Here is a 19,086-nt window from a genome sequence, read left to right on the forward strand (position 1 = left end):
GTGTAATAAATGGAAATTTTTAAAGCTCAGCATTAGGACGGCTCGCCAGCAGCAATCTCGGGCCTGCCCGGCGGAGGCCACGGGCTGGGGGATTCCTAGTGTTGCTGCAATAGCCCCAGGTCCAGCAAAAACCTGGGCCTGCTTGACTTGTGTGCCTCTGGGGTTGGCACCCTCCCTGCATACATCCCAGTCTGCCAGGAAGCCTAAAAGCCCTCCCTGGGATTGTGGTCCAGGCCCTGCCTCCCCCTGGCCCTGTGACCTTGACAGCTCACTTGGCCTCTGGTACTTTCACCTCTAACACGGGGTTAAAAGTTCCCACTTCTCAGGCTGTTAAGGGCTGAAGGAGACAAACAACAGCGACATCCACCGTTGCTTTTTTTGGCGTTTTCTCAGTGCCAGGTGCTGTGCGAAGCACGCTCACGTTGTCACTGGTTTATCCCGCACGGGTGGTAGGATGTGACCGTCCCCACTCTACAGATGAGGAAACGGAGGCGTGGTGAGTTCAGTGACTGGCTCGAGAGGCAGCCCCCCCAGGTGTGGCCCCAGTGCCCACGCTCTGGCCCCGTTCGTGGTGCACCTGGTGCTTAGCAGCTGCCACACGGGTTGCTTTCCTGCCTCTTCCCTTTGGGGTGAACTCACGCGTCCCTGGAAGGCTCCGGTCACGATGTGTTTCCTCGGCGCCGCCACGTGGGTTCAGACTCCGAGTTCTGTCCGTTCTTCCTGATGTGTCTACCTCTCATTCTACAGTCCCCGCCTGGCTCAGGTCCCTGTGACACGGCTTGAGTGGCTTCCAGGGTAGCACCAAGCCACTGGGCTGTCTTCTCCGCAGTTGGAATTCTCTCTTTATTTTAATCCATGTTACTCTTTCCAGAGAGTGGCTTTCCATGGGGGGCAGCGGAGCCCAGTGGTTAAGGTTTGGGCCCTGGAGTTGGAACAACCAGGCTCCTCTGCTGCCGGCCGTGTGCCTGTGAGCAAGTTGCTTCCCCTGAGTGAGCCTCAGTTTCCTCCGAGCTCAGTTGGTCCCCACGGTGGCGCCTTTCTCCTAGAGGTGTTGTGGTGCTATTGTGAAGCAAGGCAGCTAGAGCCCAGGGCCCTGGAAATGGTCCCCAGGCAACAGTAGCCGGTGTGGCCACTCACGCCCAAACCATCAGGGCCGAGATAGTCCTCTCTCCAGCCCGGTGGGAGCTAGGACTAATGCCGGCAGGCCCTGCACTGCCTGCATGCTGTCTCTGCGCTCCTTTCTGCCGGGGGATAAATCGTCCCTCTCCCTGCTTGCTCCAGGGAGACTGGGGAAAGGAAAGAGCATGTCTAGGTGTACGATCTGTAAAATGGGAATAAAAATAGAGCCTTCTTTCTCCAGAGGCTCAGAGATCCAGCGGCATCATGTTGATGAAACCCTCCTTCAGCTGAAGGGGGCGCTCAGCAGATGGGAACTGCTGTTGTCTATCGGCTCTGCCCTGTCGAGCTACTCACAATGGCTCTCGCCTGCCTCCTGGCCCTGGGCCGAGCAACTTGGCCTGGCAGCGGGGCCCCGCCGGCCACCTCCCTTCCACTACTAGTTATCTGACATCCTCTCCCACGCTGGCCCATCTGCTCCTGCCTGCCCATTTCTTTTGTTCCTTGCACACCGCCCTGTGCAGACCCTTCCATTTCTCTCCGCTTCCTCTCCTTCCTCTCCGACTGGAGCACCTCCGCCACCCTCTTCCTGGAAGACCACAGCAGCATCCTCTCTGGCTGCCCTGTTGCTACTCTTGTCCGCCAAAGCCCCTTGTCCCCGCAGCAGCCAGAGGGAGATCATGCCACCCTCCTCCTCAGTCCCCAGAGAGCAGCTGTGGTTCTCCTACAGACTAAAGACAAAGCTAAGCTTTGCGTCCTGGCTCATGTGATCCCCATCCGCTTCCTCAGCATCGCCTCCTCCTGGCCGCCTCTGTGTAGCTGGCCAGCTCCACTGGCTGTCTTTCTGTTCTGCAGCACCGAGTTCCTTCCTGTTCCTGTCTCAGGACCTTTGCACTTGCTGTTGCCTCCACTCAGGGCACCTTTCCACTTAAAGCTCTACCTGGCTGTCTCCTTTGCATCATTTAGGTCTTAGTTTAAATGCCTCTCCTTAGCAGGGCCTCTGACTTATGCGTGAATCCAGGGCTGGCTTTGGGCAGCCCTCCATCCCCAGCCCACCCCACCCCCCACCGCCCCCGGCCTTCCCAGAGGCCCTGGAGTCGCCTGCGGGGAAGATGAGACTGCGCCTGACTTCTCATTTCCTCTGTCGATTATGCTCTAACAACGCCAGTCACCTCCCTTGCTCCACATCATTTTTCTCAGTGTGTCTTGATCCCTTCCAGTCGCTGAGGGAAACGGGCCACTGAGCCCTCCTCCCAGGCCCAGCACGGAGCCCAGCTGCAGAAATACGCTTTCCTTGGCGCCTTGAAGATGGGGCTTTTGTGGGCTGAGGCTGCTGGCAGTGGGGTGGGGCTGGGATTAGGGTGCCGTGTGGGGAAGCTGCGGGAGGAGGCTGGGGCCTCGGTTTCCCAGCCCGCGTAAGGGGGGTATTAGCAGTGCACACCTCCCAGATCTGCCAGGAGGACTGACAGGGGATATTGGAACGAACGGCAGCCCGCCTGCTCCCCACCTCCCGTGTCGTTACTCTTCTTCTGGCATCTGGGGTGAGCTCCTGGACATTCCGAGGAAGATGTTCTCTGCCCAGTTTGGAAGATGAAAATGGTCCCAGGCGGACTCTCCCCAAGAGCCCCGCCTTGGCCAGCTGTCCTTGGGGCATCCTTTGCCCTGGCCCCCTCATTTTCCTTTCATAAATCAGTGCGCCCCCCCTTCACTGGGTGGCCTCGGGGATCAGATTGCGTGCATGTCCTTTCAGTAGGGGTCGAGTTGGCTTTTCTTTTTCCCCTGTTAGCACCAGCCTTAATGTCATTTACTGTTTGGGAGGGACAGTGGCCTGGCAGTTGAGAAAGCGAGCTGGTCTGGACGATACAAGTGGTGTCTTTGCTCCTGTAGCTCTGTGACTTCAGACAAGATGCCACCCGTCTCTGAACCTCAAGTGTTTGCCTTCAGTGATTTATGAGGTGGTTTTCTGCTTGGAGATTCTAGGGTTCAGAAATCAGGGGGAAACTCAATCGCAGAACAAACTTAGGGTTCGTGCGTGAATGTGTTCTCTCCGGGGGAGAATGTCTTCTGGGGCCACACAGGTCATTGTACCTATCTCCACGGCCCCACTTTGCTAGGATAGGAGGCCTGCTGTGTACATGTGGACGGAAGGAAGAGAAAGAGAGTGAGGAGGAGAAGCTTTGAGTCAGTGGCTCTTAACCATCGAGAATCTAGTGAAAGTCATGTACCAGGAAATGCTCACACACACAATATTTTGCCTACCATTTAAAAGGGGTTCACAACTCTGGTTAAAAATGTCTACTTGGCAAGTCCCCACTGAACGAACTGTGCGCACCTCCTCCAGGAAGGCTTCCCAGCCCCCATCCTGTGTTCCGGGGTCCCCATACCCTCCCTTTCCTGGTGCCCTCAGAGGCGCTGTCACTCCCGGTCCCTGCCTGTCTCCCCCACGGGAGGGCAGGGGCCACCTTGACTGTTCTGTGCAAGCCCCATGTCTGGCACTGAGGGGCGGCAGCGAATATCTGCTGAATGGAACTGGGGACTCGCTCCTGGCCCTGAATTGGGGGTGGCCTGGCTTTACTTCGTGGGGCAGTGCTAGTTCAGTTTTGAGCGGGCTCAGAACCCAGCTACCCCTACTGCAAACACCTCTGCTTCCCCCTCTGTGGGTTGATGAACACCCGTGAAGAGGGGGGCGTCGCCTGTAAAGTACTCTTCTGCCTGGGAGGGGCCGGGCTGGGCTGGAGGGGAGGGACGTTCCTGGAGACAGTGTCACAAGGCCTCTCTCCCTTTCCCCTCCCCCTCCTGCCTGGTCCAGCTGCAGCAGAGTGAAGCCAAGTGTGAGGATGCCTTGAAGACCCAGAAGGCGCTGACGGCCGACCTGGAGAACATGCACAGCGAGCTGGAGAGCATGACCCGCAGCAAGAGCCTGGTACCGGTCCCTCCCGGGGTGGGGGGCCGACTGTGTGCGCAGCATTAGAGGAGGGGCCGGGGCACTCACTGTACTGTGCTTGGAGGTACAGACATCCATTGTAGACCTACTGGGTGCTGGACGCTCCGAGAGCACAGGCAGCCTACTCAGAGCTGAGCGTTACAGAGGTGTAAGGGCACACGTGGGGGTCAGCTGGTGCTCACCTGTGCGAAGGGAGGCCAGGAGCCCTGCTGTGGACCCAGTGTGTGCTCAGCCCCATGCAGATGCTTCCAGTACGCGCCTGTTGTTCGCTCAGCACCTGACGTGGGAGCACAGCTATCTATTGTGAGCCCACACTGTGCCCACCACTGGAAGCAGCTCCCAGCCATCTATTGTAGACCTACTGTACACACACACACACACACACACACACACACACACACACACACACACCCCACCCCCGAGAGCACTTGGTCACCATTGTTGGGCTACTTCTTCACATCCTTTTTTCTAAGAGCCAAGGGTAGTCCTGGGGGCCCACTTGGGCTCACTCCTAAGAGAGACCCAGCCATCTGTAATGGGCCTGCTGTGTGCTCAGCACTGAACAGGAACAAATGAACATATACTATGGATCTGTTATGTTGGTGAAGATTGGGTGTGGGTTTCTAAGCGCCCCGTCTGGATGTACAGGGTTGGCTCAAATTTATACGCAACATGTGAGATCCGAAGTTTAGACAGAGCTAGAGATTTATTGGCAAAAGCTTTTCTCAAGATCCCCATTGGCCCTTTTGTCCCAGATTTTATTTGTGCTAGATCAAGGGGAACTTGCCCGCAAACATCACACACATGCGCACGCAGGGATGAATGTACACACTCACATACAGAATCACCAGACACACATATAAAATAAATGGCCTCATAGGTAAGATATACATTTAACTTCAGCCATATTTATTGAGATCACTGACACACATGCCCCATGCACACTTGAACTCTATGTATGTAGATTCCCAGGTAGGCTTACACGGTCATATATCCATTCACGTACACACATGCTGCATTCACTCAGTCGCAGGCAGGCCCAGCACACACACACACACACAGCATTCATTGACACAGCCATGGTCTGCCTGTGTCACTCACCCGACACACCCACAGGCAAGTCCCCCTTTGTTCTTTTTTTTAATTTCTTTTTTAATTTTTAAAAAAATTGTTTGGCTGCACGGCATGTGGGATCTTAGTTCCCCGACCAGGGATTGAACCCACGCCACCTGCGTTGGAGGCGGAGAGTCTTAACCGCTGGACCGCTAGGGAAGTCCAGCCCCGCCTTTGCTCTTCATCAGCCCCCTGTAGTCCCCCTTTACCCCCCTTTCTCTCACCCACCATCGTCCTGCCGCCGCAGGTGGACCAGCAGCTGTACCGGCTGCAGTTTGAGAGGGCGGACCTCCTGAAGCACATCGAGGAGGACCAGGATGACCTGAATGACCTCATGCAGAAGCACAAGGACCTCATTGCTCAGGTAGTGGCTGCCGCTGCAAGAAGCCTTGGTGGCCTTGGGGGGGTAGGTGGGGACAGTGAGAAGGTGCTGTTGTCGGGCCACTCCCTGGTGCTAGGACCTTGGAGGGATAAGTGCTACACAGGTAAATAGCAACTGTGAATCACACTTACTTTCATTCAGAATGGAAGTTTATTTGTTCATTTACAGAAGCAGTAGATTCATATGCCCATTATAAATAATTTAAATAATAAATACCTGTGGAAAATAGAAAGCTAGAGGCCCTCCTGTCCTCTGGAATTCTTTTCTTTGGGGAAGTCGCGTTCAACAGTTTGGTTCAGCTCATTTTTAAAGGACTTTTACTCTCCATTGCCTCATTTTAATCTGTGGACAAACCCTATGTAGAGGGTCTCAGCAGAGACTATCAGCCCAGTTTACAGATGGGGATACTGAGGTACAGAGTGGTTCTGTGGCTTGCCAAGGCTGGTATCCAGGTCTAGAATCCCAGTTACCTGACCTAGAATAGTTCTCTTCCCTCAGAATTCTGGTCCTGGTGCCGCAGCCAGCTCATTCTGTCTGGGCTCTCAAGGGTGTACAGTAAAGCGCTGGACAGTTGACCGAAGCTAAGGGCCTGTGTGGTGGGAGTGACTGGGTGCACACCGAGAGGAGGGATACTGGGGAGAATGTGAGGTGCCCTTTAGAACCAGCTGTTGTCATGCTCTGTGACACGTAGACATCTGTGGGCAGGGGGAGAAGGGACTTCCAGCAAAGCCTGTGGTCTCAATGTGACATTTTTCATCTTACCAGTCTGCTGCTGACATTGGGCAGATCCAGGAACTGCAGCTGCAGCTAGAGGAAGCCAAGAAGGAGAAGCAGAAGCTTCAAGAACAAGTACGTGCTCAGAGTCGCCGTGTTGTGGGGGAGGATCCTGGGAACTGTCATTCATTCATTCACTCAGCGTCAGTTGCATGACAGATGGATTGAGGACAATCCCAAGCAGGGGGAGACGGGGGGGGAGGGGGAGGGAGGACACACACACACACACACACTCCTACCCATGCTTGTTCAGGGTCCATAGATGCCCCACGCAGTGAGGCTCATCAGGGATTCCGTGCAGGATGTCTACCCCTGAGAAATGGCTCCAAGGAGAAGGGTCTGGTCATCCTTTGTGACATCTTCCTTTGAAGTCATGATTCCTCCAAACACCCCTAAATTTCCCTCATTACCTAGTGGGTTGCTATCATCCATGAAATTCTCAAAGCTCTTCTAGAACCATTGCGTGTGCCCACTTAGCGTGGCTGTCAGAGTGACCTAGTCTCCAGCAGTATCTTTGGGCACAGAGTGACAGCAAGCGGAACAAAAATGACAGCAGGAGTGGCCACTTGCTGGGTGCTTGCTGTGTACCAGGCACTGATCTCCTTCACACACAAAAATGAAGAAACAAGCCTCAAGGGAAGACACTGACTTGCCCGACACACCCAGCTAGAAAGTGGGGAGCCAGGTTTGGAACCCCGAAATATGTGCTTGGCTCCCACACCTGCTCTTGGTTGTGTTCTCGATGCTAAAGCTCACTGTCCACTGACTGGCTTGGTGTTTCATCAGGGCAGGAGGAAGAGGTAAGAGAGGCACTGAGTGGAAGGCCTGTTGGAAGCTGAAGGCACAGGAAGGGGCAGCGCCCCGTGTGGGGTCCTCAGCTGGGATCCAGCAGTTCGTGCTTGTGCACCTGAGCGGGGAAGCAGCAGCGTGGATGGGCCCGGGGCTGGGTCTTGCTGGGACCCCCGATTCTGGGACTCGGGGCTGCCACGTGGTCAGTGGCCTTCTTGGGTGTGTCCCCAGCTGCAGGTGGCCCAGATGCGCATTGAGTACCTGGAGCAGTCCACCGTGGACCGAGCCATCGTCAGCAGGCAGGAGGCGGTCATCTGTGACCTGGAGAACAAGACGGGGTTCCAGAAAGTGCAGATCAAGAGATTTGAGGTACTTGTTGGTGTGTAAATATTGCTCAGGCCTAGAGCTATGAGGGCTTTCACGTAAACTCCATCCACCTGCCCACTCATATGCCTTTGTCTGGATCTGTATCACTCATCCATCTCCTGAGTTCCCTTCCTCCATCCCTCCTTCCTGTCCCACAGGCTCCCCATTCACTCAGCCTAGTCACCTCCTCTGTCTCCATCTCCATCCACCATCATTGGTCCATCCATCATCCCCCTTTTCCATTTGTTCTTCTTCCTTTCTCTATTTTTTCTTCTCTTCCTCTATTCTTTTTTTTCCCTACAGACCTTGACCCCTCTGTCAGTCCATGTTTTTATCCATTGATCCAGTTCTGCCCATCTCCATCCACTCACTCATCCGCGTATGCACCCGACACTAGTTTTGAGCAGAAATTTATTTTGCCCCTAGTGTGTGTTAGGCTTTGTGTTGGGTGTGTGGAAGACGGATGTATTAAATAGATTCTGCTTTCCAGAAGCATAGAGCTTTGTAGGAGATGTGGCTAAGATATGTATGTAAATACGCATACTAAGGAGGAGAGGGCTGTGAGGTTTGGAGGATGGAGGTCCTTTCAGGCTGGGGAATCAGGGAGGCTTATAGGAGGAGGTGGCTTTGGTGCTGGACCTTGAAGGACAGGTAAGACTTGGATGGGCTGGGGTGGAGTTCAGTGACTGTATTTGCATTTAGCTCTGTACACCAATGGCATGGGACATTTACCGAGGAGATCACCATTGCCAAAACCTTCCACATCAGCTATTCCACATGATGTTCATCACAGCCCCATGGGGCATGCAGGATAGAATGAGAAGATGGCCCCAGAGAGGTCAGGCGAGCTATTCAAGATAAAGCCAGGTAGTGTCAGTGACGGGAGGAGATTGACTCTTGACCTTCGCTCCATCCTGGTCTCAGGTTCTAATCTCCCTGCAGCCAGGGGGCGACGGTATGTCTGAGCGATGGGAGGCTGCTCTTCTCATTCTGAAACATTTACTCCCATTTCCCTGTTGGGCTTTTTGTCTCTAAGAAGGCTGCTCTGGATGAAGACCAGAGAAAAATTCTTTGCATTGGCCCTCAGTGCTTCTCGGAATTGCTCAAGGGGTCCCTCAAGGCATAATCGTCTCTGCAGATCACCATGAAACTTTGATCTCCTATATTTTAAATGACTAAATACATAATTTGAGCTATATCACATATCATTTTTTCTTGATTCTAGCATGGTCAAGTGATAGCAGAGAAGAAAACAACTGTAGAGTAACTTTAAATGGCAGATTCTGTCTCCAAATTCGCTTTTCCCTCTGCCATCATTATTGGAATTTAGTAGAATCCCAGGTCCTTGAGATGGGGTACCTTGGGGACACAATTGGAGGACCACTCTTCTTATGACCCTCCTGTTGCCCTTTGAAACCGTTGCTAAACTCCAGTTGAAAGGGGAAAGAGGAAACAAATCATAGCTTTTCTTTTAGGCCATTATTCAGTCTCTGATCCAGAAAGGGTCTCAGAGTCCTTAGCAGGGACCTAAAATATTCATGTGGGCTGCATTTTATGTCATCACTCGAATATTTACCCATCAGAATCGATTGGTTCCAGACTTGTTGGCCAACTAATGAATTCTGCAAAACAGCCCTTGGGTTGGTTTTCTGTAGCACTGGTGATGCTCACGGCTCTTTTCTCTCTATTCATAGTTTCATTGTGTCCTTGTGGATTTCTACCCCCCCCCCCCACACAAAGAAAAATGTCATGAAATATTAGAGCTCAGGCTTATGGGAGATTATTTGCTCAAACTTCCTCATTTTACAAATCGGGAAACCAGAATCCATGTTGGGGAAGGGATTTGGAACCGCCGGCATAGTGTCCTTTCCACCGTGCCACTCCACCACACAAACCTTGGGCTGAATGAAGGTCGCTATAAATCTTAATTCCCAGCCCTTACCCAGCCCATCCTGTGTGCCAGGCACCAAGCTAAGCCTTCCGCGTAACTTAACATGTTCAACCCTGACAGCATCCCGGACATCATCCTGTCTCTCAGAGAGGTTAATAACCCGCCCAAGGTCACACAGCCAGGAAGAGGTAGAGGTAGGATTTGAACCCAGAACATGAATTCAGCATCTGTCACTAAGCTGCACTGCCTTTCAGAATAGCAGCTATCATTTTCTATGTTTCCTTCATTCTTGTACCAGAAATCAGGATTATTACCCTGATTACTTTATAAAAACGCACAGAGACTCAGTAAAAGATTTCTTTCTGGAGCATCCTGTGTCGGGCCCCAGGCTTCTAACTCCAGGGTGGGCGTGTGCTCTCTGCCCGGGCTGCAGGTCCTGGTGGTCCGGCTTCGGGACAGCCTGATGAAGATGGGTGAGGAGCTCTCACAGGCAGCCACGGCCGAGTCCCAGCAGAGGGAGAACAGCCAGTATTACCAGCGGCGCCTGGAGGAGCTGAAGGCGGACATGGAAGAGCTGGTGCAGCGGGAGGTCGAGGCCAGCCAGCGGTGCATGGAGCTGGTGAGTGTGGTCCTGTGATGGAGGGTTCAGGAGGGGAGCCCTCCTTCCTTCTGAATGGGAGCCTCAGGGCCTGGTCCCTGGGGCCTTTGGGGGTAGACCGGAAGCAGGGAAGAAACCGGAAGGGGATGGGCTGTGAGCCGACACTGCCGTGGGCTGCTAACGGCCAGGGGCAGGTCCAAAGTGAGCCAGTGGCATTCACTCCTGCAGGATGACTTCCAGCTATGTTTGTGTCTCAGACTCCGGACTTTCTCTTCCTGCCTCACACATTCTCCTCCAGAGGCAGGGCGGCCTCGTGCAAAGAGGAGAGAACCAATGTTTATTAAATGTCTCCCTTGCATGGAGTCTTAGCACCCATAATGCCGTGTAAGCGTCATAATAACCCTGTGAAGTCAGTATTATTATCCCATTTTACAGATGAGGAAACTGAGGCTTGACAGAGCTGAGATAATTAGTCAAGGTCATACCTTGTAAATGTCAGAGGTCTTTCTGGGCTGTTAACAGCAACCACAAAGATAAAAGATAAAAAAGATCATGCTAAACCCACCATTTATTAAGCACTGGCTATGTGCCAGGTTCTGAGTTAAACCTTTCTTGTTTAAATCTTCCTGTCAGTACTGTGAAGTAGATGGGAAAACTGAGGCACGGGGACACACGTGCCAGATTGAGGCCCAGAGTGGTACATTCACCTGCCTGAGGCCACGTGCAAGTAAGACTTGGAACCCAGGTCTGCCCAACTCTGTAGTCTCTACTTTTATTCACTAAGCCATGCCTGTCCCCTGGTGTGGCCCAAGGTGCATTTTAAAATTTGTTTCCTTCCCAATGGGAAGGTTTCTCCAGTGTTCACTGTATTTTTCTGAGAACAGTTTCCTGCGGGGATCACAGAGCGTCTGAGAGTGCCCACTCCTCCTTTTCCCCGCGAGCCCAGATATCCCCGAGCCTCTAGGTTTCCGCTTCTGCAGCCTGGGGGGCATCTGGCACCCCCTTTGCCCTCCACCATAGAGCCTTCTCTGAGACAACCCAGAACGTGCTGCCGTTCAGCCCAGAGGGCTTTAAGTCACCGTCGTCATCTCCTCCCTGCCCTGTCCACTCTGGTTTGGTGACAGGTCTCACCACCTTGTCCTCCTGCAGCAAGTATGTTTCCCGGGCCACTGCCTCCCGCGGCCAGTGTCATCCCCATAGCTCTGCCCCTGACAAGCCAGCAGCCCGGCTGTCATGTCGGGATGAGGTGAGGCTCCGCACAGAGACCCAGGTTCCCAGACAGATCCAAGCTCCGTGACTGGCAGCACCTCCACCCGCCTTGGCCCTGGGAGAGGGAAAGGCTCTTTCTTCCAACTGCCGGGCTAACTTCCTCATTAACCGGCCCTGCTGCTCTTGCAGCTGTGTCCCCTCCTGCCATCTCTGGCTGCAGCGAGAGAACATCCCCAGCACTCCTCCTCCGATGTCTTCTTCAACTGGCCGGACACCAGGCTTTCCCATCACATCAGATAGTGGTTTTCCTCCTCTCCCCTCTGCTCTTTTCCTCGCTCTCCCTCTCCCTCCTCTCCTCTCCCCTCCTCCCCTTTCTTCCCACTTTCCTGTCCCTACCCCCATTCCCAGGGACATGTTCGGATCTTTAAAGGCCCTAAAATCTGGAAAAGATTATAATGCAACCCCCATATATGGGTCAAAACTGCGAAGCAAGCTTATGTGTATGCTAAAGTGGGACTTGCATCTTTCTCTGTTTTCTCATCGTAAGATTCTGGGTAAGCTTACCGAGGCTGAACTATTCTTTTTATTTTGGTGTGTTTGGGGTTGGGCAGTGTATCAGTTTCCAGGGCTGTCTTAGAAATTTACTCCAAAGTGGGTGGTTTAAAACAAAGTGGGTGGTTTAAAACAAGAGAATTTTATTCTCTCACGGTTGCGAAGGCCAAAAGTCAGAAATCAGAGTATTGGCAGGTCTATGCTCCCTCTGATGGGTCCAGGCCAGAATTCTGTGCTCTTCCAAATTCTGGTGGTTCCGGGTGTTCCTTGGCTTGTGGCCGGGTCACTCCAGTCTCTGCCACTGTCTTCACATGGTTCCTCATCCTGTGCGTGTATGTCTCAGATACCCATCTGCCTTCTAAGGCCACCTGTAATTGGATTTAGGGCCCACTCTAAATCCAAGTTGATTTCATCTCAGGGCGCTTACTTTAATTTCATTCATAAACACCCTTTTTCTGGATAAGGCCATATTGACAGGTTCTGGGAGGACGTAACTTTTGGGGGCCACCCTTCGGCCCACTCCGGAGGGAGGGCGTGTTCTTCCACAGCCGGTTGTTTCTGCAGTGATTCCGTGCATGGGCAGGGCTCACGGGGACAGTGTTAGGCTGGCAGACCTGTCCTAATAGGGGATGTCCCGAGCTCACCAACCGACCTGCCCTCAAGTAGGCCCCTTGCCTTTGAGCCCTGGGATATTTCCTCTGGGGGAGGAGAGGATATCATATTTTCTTACTTTCTCATTTATCCATTTATTCATTCAACACCAACTCTGGGCCTGGCACGGGGATGGGCATTGGAGGGGAGGGGCGGGGAATCATAAACGTCCCTGATTTTTACACACTCACAGTGTGGACAGAATGCTGCTCAGTGGGAGAGTTCAGTGAACACTGTCATTTTCAGAGGAACGCTGTTGGTGAGGCCCCTCCCGTTGCGTGGCATCCTGGCACTTTTCCAGGCATCCCAGGAGGTGACATCTCACCTCTCAGGTTCATGTCTGTGCCACCAATCTCCCTTCCTCCACCCTACCCCTGTAAGGGAAGGGGGGAGCTTCTCTGTGCCCTGTGTTCTCGATAAACTTCACCTGCAAGGCAGTCAGTCAGGGTTCTGATTCTTTCGTTCATGCGATTGGTTTTATCCCTAGGTTTTACTCTGGGCGAAACCCAGTGCTGGATGTTGGGGACCAACAGGGAACAAGACACACCCTCACCCTTGAGGAGCGCGTGCTGAAGGGAGAGATATTGCCAAGGCCATCGCTTGTGTATTTTATATGTTTCTCTGCAGTGGTCGCTCAGAGATTTCACAGGCAAAACAAGGGTCTGTGTGCTGGGATTTGGAGGGTTCCTAGAAGACCAGTTGGCATCATGCTCCCGGTCATCACCACAAATCACTCCTTTGAGTAAACCATTGCCCATTTCATCTTCTATTTTTAAAGCTCACATCTCTCTGGGAGGGATAGTGAATTTCTGAGCTCCCTGGGCCAAGCATACCTTCCTTCCTTCCTTCATTCCTTGGACAAACATTGACTGAGTTGCTCTGGGCTTAGGCTCTTTGCAGATGTCATCTTCTTTCACACTCACGTCGCCCCAGCAGGTATGGACGCAAGGGGCGCCTGGCCCAGGGCTGCAGAGTCAGGAGTGGCGGAGCTGGGATCGGCTTCCCTGCGTGTCCAGTGCCAAAGCTTTCACTGGGACACCACGTTGCCCCCCAACCCAACCCTGCCGAAAAATGGCTCTGCTGTGGAGACCCCAAAAAGGATTCCACACTCTGGGCCCTGGTGAGAAGCGGGAAGGGTATCGACGGATCTCCCCTCGGTGTTCCTTTCCGCCTGTCCCACCCTGTCCCGTTTGTCACTGTTGGTGTCGGTTTAAAGGGCCGCGGGTTGTTCCGTGTGAATGATTTATACCGCGGGCTGGCGAACCGGCATGTCCAGATCAGGATCAATTACCCCGCCGAGGGAACTTCTCTTTCCAGAAAGCAGAAAAATGAGGTTTTGCCATTAATTTTCGTAAATGCACTGTTCCTGGCGACTCCAGGAACCATTATGGAGAGAAGAATATTCTGGCTCTAAGTCATTCAAGTCCCTTTTCCACTGGGGTGGCAAGACAGCTTATCCGTGGGTTTATATCCTGTTGTTTTTCAATAGTTAACAGAGCTCAGGGGAAACCACCTCAGCCCCAGGTCAGGGTGACCAAGGCGGTCAAGGACAGTTGGGAGAGTTAGAGCTGAGGGTGGCAGGAAGGCCTGCCCTCTGCCGGCTTTCAGCCAGATGCACTGGCTTTGGCGGCTGCACCTGTCGGGTTACCCTTCAGCACCTTGGCCTGACTCTCTGTAGTCTTAACTTTCCCCTGAAAACCTTAGATGGTGCCTCTGCTCACTCTTCGCTCAGCACCCAGTGACCCAAGCTAGAAATCACGGTGGCCCATCTGTCTCTGAGTCATACAGATTAATGGCCACACCTGCTGATTTTATCCTACTGAGGTATTTTTCAAATCCATCCTTTCCAGTCCCAGCCCCGCGTCCTCTGTCTCTGTTTTAATCTGTAGCCCCTCTGGTCTGGGCCTGTACAGTTACCTTGTATCTTGGCTCCCCACTGTTCCTCCACTCTGGCTCCTTCCTGCCAAAGGTCATTCTAGAAGGGACACATCTTACTGTGTTGCTCTTCTGCTAAGAAATCTTCCATGGCTCTCCACTGCCTCCAGAGCAGAGCCTCAGCTTCTTCGCAGAAATCTAGCCTCTGTAGCCTCCTCTGCCTTTGCTTGTCTGCCCCTCGTCACCTCGCGTGATCTACTCAAGCACAAAGGTGTCAGGCCCCAGCGCCAGGTCATTTCTGGGCTCATCACCTTTGTTCTCCTGCATCCCTCTGCCCGCCTGCTCAGCCTGGAACAGGTCAGCGCTCACCTCCAGGAAGCCCTCCCTGTTACCCCCACCTGTCACTAAGTCACGTACCTCCTCTGTGTTCCCACATCGCCTTGTGCTCACCCCATTCATACGGGTTATTGTCATTGCTTGTGTTCTTGTCTTCCTAGACAGGGAGCACCTGAGAGAGGGGTGTGGGTTTTATTTGACTTTTGGTGTCCAGTTCAGGGTTAGGCACAGGTAGATTCTCAGAAATTGCTGAATGAATAGTTTCCACAGCATTTTGAAGTTTTACCTTTTGAGAGAACAGCTCAAAAATTGTCTTAAAAATTGGAACTTTCAGATCAACACACTTTACTTTGCATCCTACCATGTACCCGTCCCTGTGCCTGATGTTATGGGAGATGCAGACGTGAATGGACCAGGGACTGTGCGTCTGGAGACCTCAAGTTCCAGAGGAGGAGATGCATGTGTCTCTAAATACTTCTGGTACAGGATGGGATGTGCGAGCAAAGGTGGTTTGGTAGAACCGGGAGACATGGAGAAAATTGCATGGAGGGTGCAGTGTTGGCCAGCAGCTTTGCGCAAGCAGCCGTCTGATCGTGGTCGTCTCAGCCTCGTCATCGTCTCTGACCTGCATTCAGCAAACGTCTAGGGCACACCTGCCGTGTGGTGGGCCATGTCCAGATCTCCAGAAAGGCAGAGATAAACCCACATATCGGGATGTAAACACAGACTCTTCACCTCCGCCTTTCTTACTTCTCTTCCTTCTTTCTCCTTGCAGCTCCCCCACTGGCCGCCAGCTACAAAACCCCTCCCTCCCCCCACTGCCACCTGCTCTCTCCCGCTGCTTCTCTTGCTGGACAAGTTCTCACTTGACTGGGTGTGGACATGTGGTTTCTCTCTCTCTTTCTCTCTCATTTCCTCACACAGTCGTTCTGGCTCCTCTTGGGAAGAAGGAGGGTGTGTATTAGCTTCTCAGGGCTGCTGTAACAGACTGCCGAAAGCTGGTTGTCTTAAAACAGTAGAGGTGTGTTGTCTCACAGTTCTGGGCGCCAGAAGTCTGAAGTCAGGGTGTCAGCGGGGCCACTCCCTCGGAAGGCTCTAAGGGAGACTCCTTCCTCCTTCTGCCAGCTTCTGGGGACTCCGGGCGTTCCTTGGCTACGGCCACATTACTTTAATCTCTGCCTCCGTCTTCACATGGGCTTCTTCTCTGCCCTGTCTCTGTGTCCTCTCTTCTCATAAGGACACCAGGCCTTGGATTTAAAGCTCCCCTAATCCAGTATTACCTCATCTTAACTAACTACATCTGCAAAGACCCTATTTCCAAAAAGGTCACATTCTGAGGTTCCAAGTGGATATGATTTTGGGGAGGACACCTCAGCTCACTGCAGGCTGGTGGAAGGAGCATTGGACTTGAAGTATGAGACCTCGGGCGGCTAAGTTAACACTGCAGAACCTCAGTTTCCCCATCGGTAAATTGGGAGCAAAATACAACCGATCTCATTGGGAGGCCGTGAGGAGTAAATGAGATGGTGTAGGTGAAAGTGCCCGATGATAGCACACAGTAGGCACTTAATAGATGCTCCCTTGTTTTCTTTCCCCTTTCTTTTCACTCCTCCCATGACTCTTTCTTGGTCCACTCAGACTTCGTCACAAGTCTGCCAGCTCTGCGGCCGCATCCCGTCCCGCACGCACGATGGCTGGGGCAGAGTTGATGAGAGCTAGTGCTTTACCGCTGACTGTGTGCTGGGCGTTGGGTTAAGGACTTTACATGAGATCTCTCCTTTAAGCCTCTCTGTCTGAGGTAACTATCCCTGTTTCACCAATAAAGAAACCGAGATCAGAGAACTGAAGCAACTTCTCCAAAGTCACAATCCCAGTTAAGGGGCTGAGTTAGAATCTGGACCAAGGTCTCACCAGCTCCAGCCCATTCTCTCCCTCAGAAGATTTAGACACGTGGTATTTCCTCATTCAAGTACCTTTTTTAAAAATGAGTCATAAAAATTAATACTGCCTTTGATGCTGTAATCTAGGGCTTCTCAGTTTTGGCACTGTTGACCTTTGGACTGAATAACTGTCTGACGTGGGGCTGTCCTGTGCCGTGGGCTTCTCAGTCTCGGCATTGTTGACTTTGGGCTGAATGATTGTCTGACGTGGGGCTGTCCTGTGCCGTGTTGGATATTTAGCAACATCTCTGGCCTCTACGCACCAGATGCAGTAGCTCCCCACCCAAGTCTTCACAATCAAAACTATCTCCCCCGGTGGCGGAGTGGTGGGTTACCCTGGGCCCGGCAGAACGGAGCTTGGGGACATGAGCAGATACAGCAGCCCAGTGAACCCGGCTGTCTGTCCGCATCTGACCGTGGTGCTGTTGGCCATTGGCCTGTTCTTCACCGCCTGGTCCTTCCCTTAGGAGGTCACCTCCACCACGCCCACTCGGGGTATCCACAAAGAGCTCCTCATCGCCTTAGTGGCCTCACTCTTCATGGGCTTTGGAGTCTCTTCCTGCTGCTCTGGGTCTGCATCTGCGTATGAGCTCCCAAGGCTTCCAACCAAGCGGCTTCACTGAATCCCTGCTTTTGTAAATTGATTTTTTTTTTTTACTATGCCGGAAGTGTCCCATCGGCTGCTCACAATAAAGGCAGATGTGTGACCAAAAAAAAAAAAAAAAACCTTCAGACCTTGCCAGATATACCCTGGGGAGCAAAGCCACCCTATTAATAATCACTGCTCTGATCTCATCCTCACAGTAACCCTTAAGGTAAACGCCTTTGATACTCCCCATTTTACGGATGGTCAAACTGAGACTCAGGGCAGAGGGGTGATGTGATGTGCCCCAGGTCACAGAAAAACTGGAGTGGGGGTCACATCAAAAGAGAAAAATTCAAGGGTGGGCGGAAGAGGCAGCCTAACACCCTCCACATGAAGGAAAAAGACAGTAGCCGTTCCAGCAAAAGCCAGTCCTAACCTTTCCGAGACCCAGAGGTGACTTCGCAGCAGAGTCTAATTCTCAGTGGAACGGAAGGCCTCGCTGCAGGCTGTGTGCTTTTAATAATGTTTAAATAAAACATGGGAGCATGGGTGAGACCTGCGCTCCAAGCCTGGCTTGTCAGCAGCCCGAGCAGTCATAAATAGTTAATAGACAACCACTCACGGCTCTACTTCTTTTAAACCTAGCATCAATTATATATGGTTCATGAATTATTTATTTGGTGTTACTCTGGGGTATATTTTCCACTTTTGGGGGGGAAAAATGAAAACAATGTGAGGCCTAAAAGAGATGAGGGGATGTCTCCCTTCTGTGTTGGTGAATTTTCCTGTGAGGAGAAAGCCTCCCATGGATGCAATGGAGAGGTTCACCTTGAACTGGGATCTGGGAAGACTCTGCTCGATCGCCAGGAGAAGAGCTTGGGGCGGCGGTGTTCTGGCAGAGGGTTAACAACCGGCTCTCCAGCGGAGGTGGAATCCCAGTTGGTCTGTAGTGTTTTCCAGTCTCTGTGGTGTAAATCTTCCCCCCGGGGCTGGTTTCCAGCTAACGATGTTGGGAAGCCACGCCCAGCAGTACTGTTACATGGCATCTCCAGTGGACAGACGTGATGGACAAAACCAACTCAAAAGCATGGGCAGAATGTTAGTAAAATTAGGAAGCAGTGTGTTTTGAGTATGTGTTACCTTTGTCTTTAATGTGATTTATTTAATTGTAAGTTGACATTCAATTTTTAATAATACGTATTTGTGTAACAGCTGGCTCGCAAAATTCCTGAAAACGCAGCAATCGGCTCTTGCCAGTCTGTGGGAGTCTCCTTGGGGTGGGGTCGCCCTGCCCTGGTTCGGAGTAGAAGCAGCAGAAGCGTGGAGTCCGAAGGCTCTCACATCCAATCTCATCGCTCACTGACTGTCTCTTTTTAAGCCAGATTACTTCACTATGAGAACTCTGTCCTCTTGAGGAGGACGTTCTTTCACCTCATGTATGAAATGGGTGTGATCAGACCTACTTAGAGAGACTGAAGCGAGTAATCCACACCATGCGTCTCGCTCTGCCTGTCTCATAACTGTCCCTGCAGGCGTGCGGGCTGCTGCGTCTTCCCCTCTGGTTCTCTTTCTCCTGTCTTCCGAGAATCTGGCCATAGCTGGTAAGGGCTTCAGGAAGCCCAAAGCCAGATTCTGTTTAGTTTTCGTGTTTGTTTTCGCTTTTGGTTTGTTTTTTGGCCACCCAAAGACCCATGTTTTCAAACTCTAGGTCAGAACACAGACCCCTCCCACCACCTGCCCCCCCCCCCCCCGGAGGTATGTCCACCAAACTCAGAATTAAGGGTTTCATTTTAAAAAGCTCTCAGTGTTTTTCTCCCGCCAGTGTCTTTTAACTTCAGAGCATAAAGATGAAGTAATTTGGCTGAGAACTGAAGTATTTAAAAAGGCATTCCATGTGGAGGGCATTTGGGGCCATGAGCAGGGTATAAATAACACCTTTTATAGCTCTCTTGACAGGGAGATAG

The 19,086-nt window shown here is 52.3% G+C and overlaps 1 protein-coding gene and 1 pseudogene across 1 annotated transcript in view; both read left to right on the forward strand.

The window, feature by feature from the left end:
• The window catches only part of MYO18B (myosin XVIIIB), a 221,368-nt gene that overhangs the window by 148,951 nt on the left and 53,331 nt on the right, over window positions 1-19,086 (forward strand). The window contains exons 34-38 of the mRNA XM_060029302.1: window positions 3,926-4,039; window positions 5,421-5,537; window positions 6,321-6,404; window positions 7,350-7,487; window positions 9,809-9,994. Of these exons, the coding sequence (XP_059885285.1) occupies window positions 3,926-4,039; window positions 5,421-5,537; window positions 6,321-6,404; window positions 7,350-7,487; window positions 9,809-9,994 (639 nt within the window). The remainder of the gene's footprint in view (window positions 1-3,925; window positions 4,040-5,420; window positions 5,538-6,320; window positions 6,405-7,349; window positions 7,488-9,808; window positions 9,995-19,086) is intronic.
• LOC132436511 (transmembrane protein 258 pseudogene) lies at window positions 16,902-17,125 on the forward strand (annotated as a pseudogene).

Source organism: Delphinus delphis, chromosome 13 (genome assembly GCF_949987515.2).
Source record: "Delphinus delphis chromosome 13, mDelDel1.2, whole genome shotgun sequence".
NCBI classification, from domain to species: domain Eukaryota; kingdom Metazoa; phylum Chordata; class Mammalia; order Artiodactyla; family Delphinidae; genus Delphinus; species Delphinus delphis.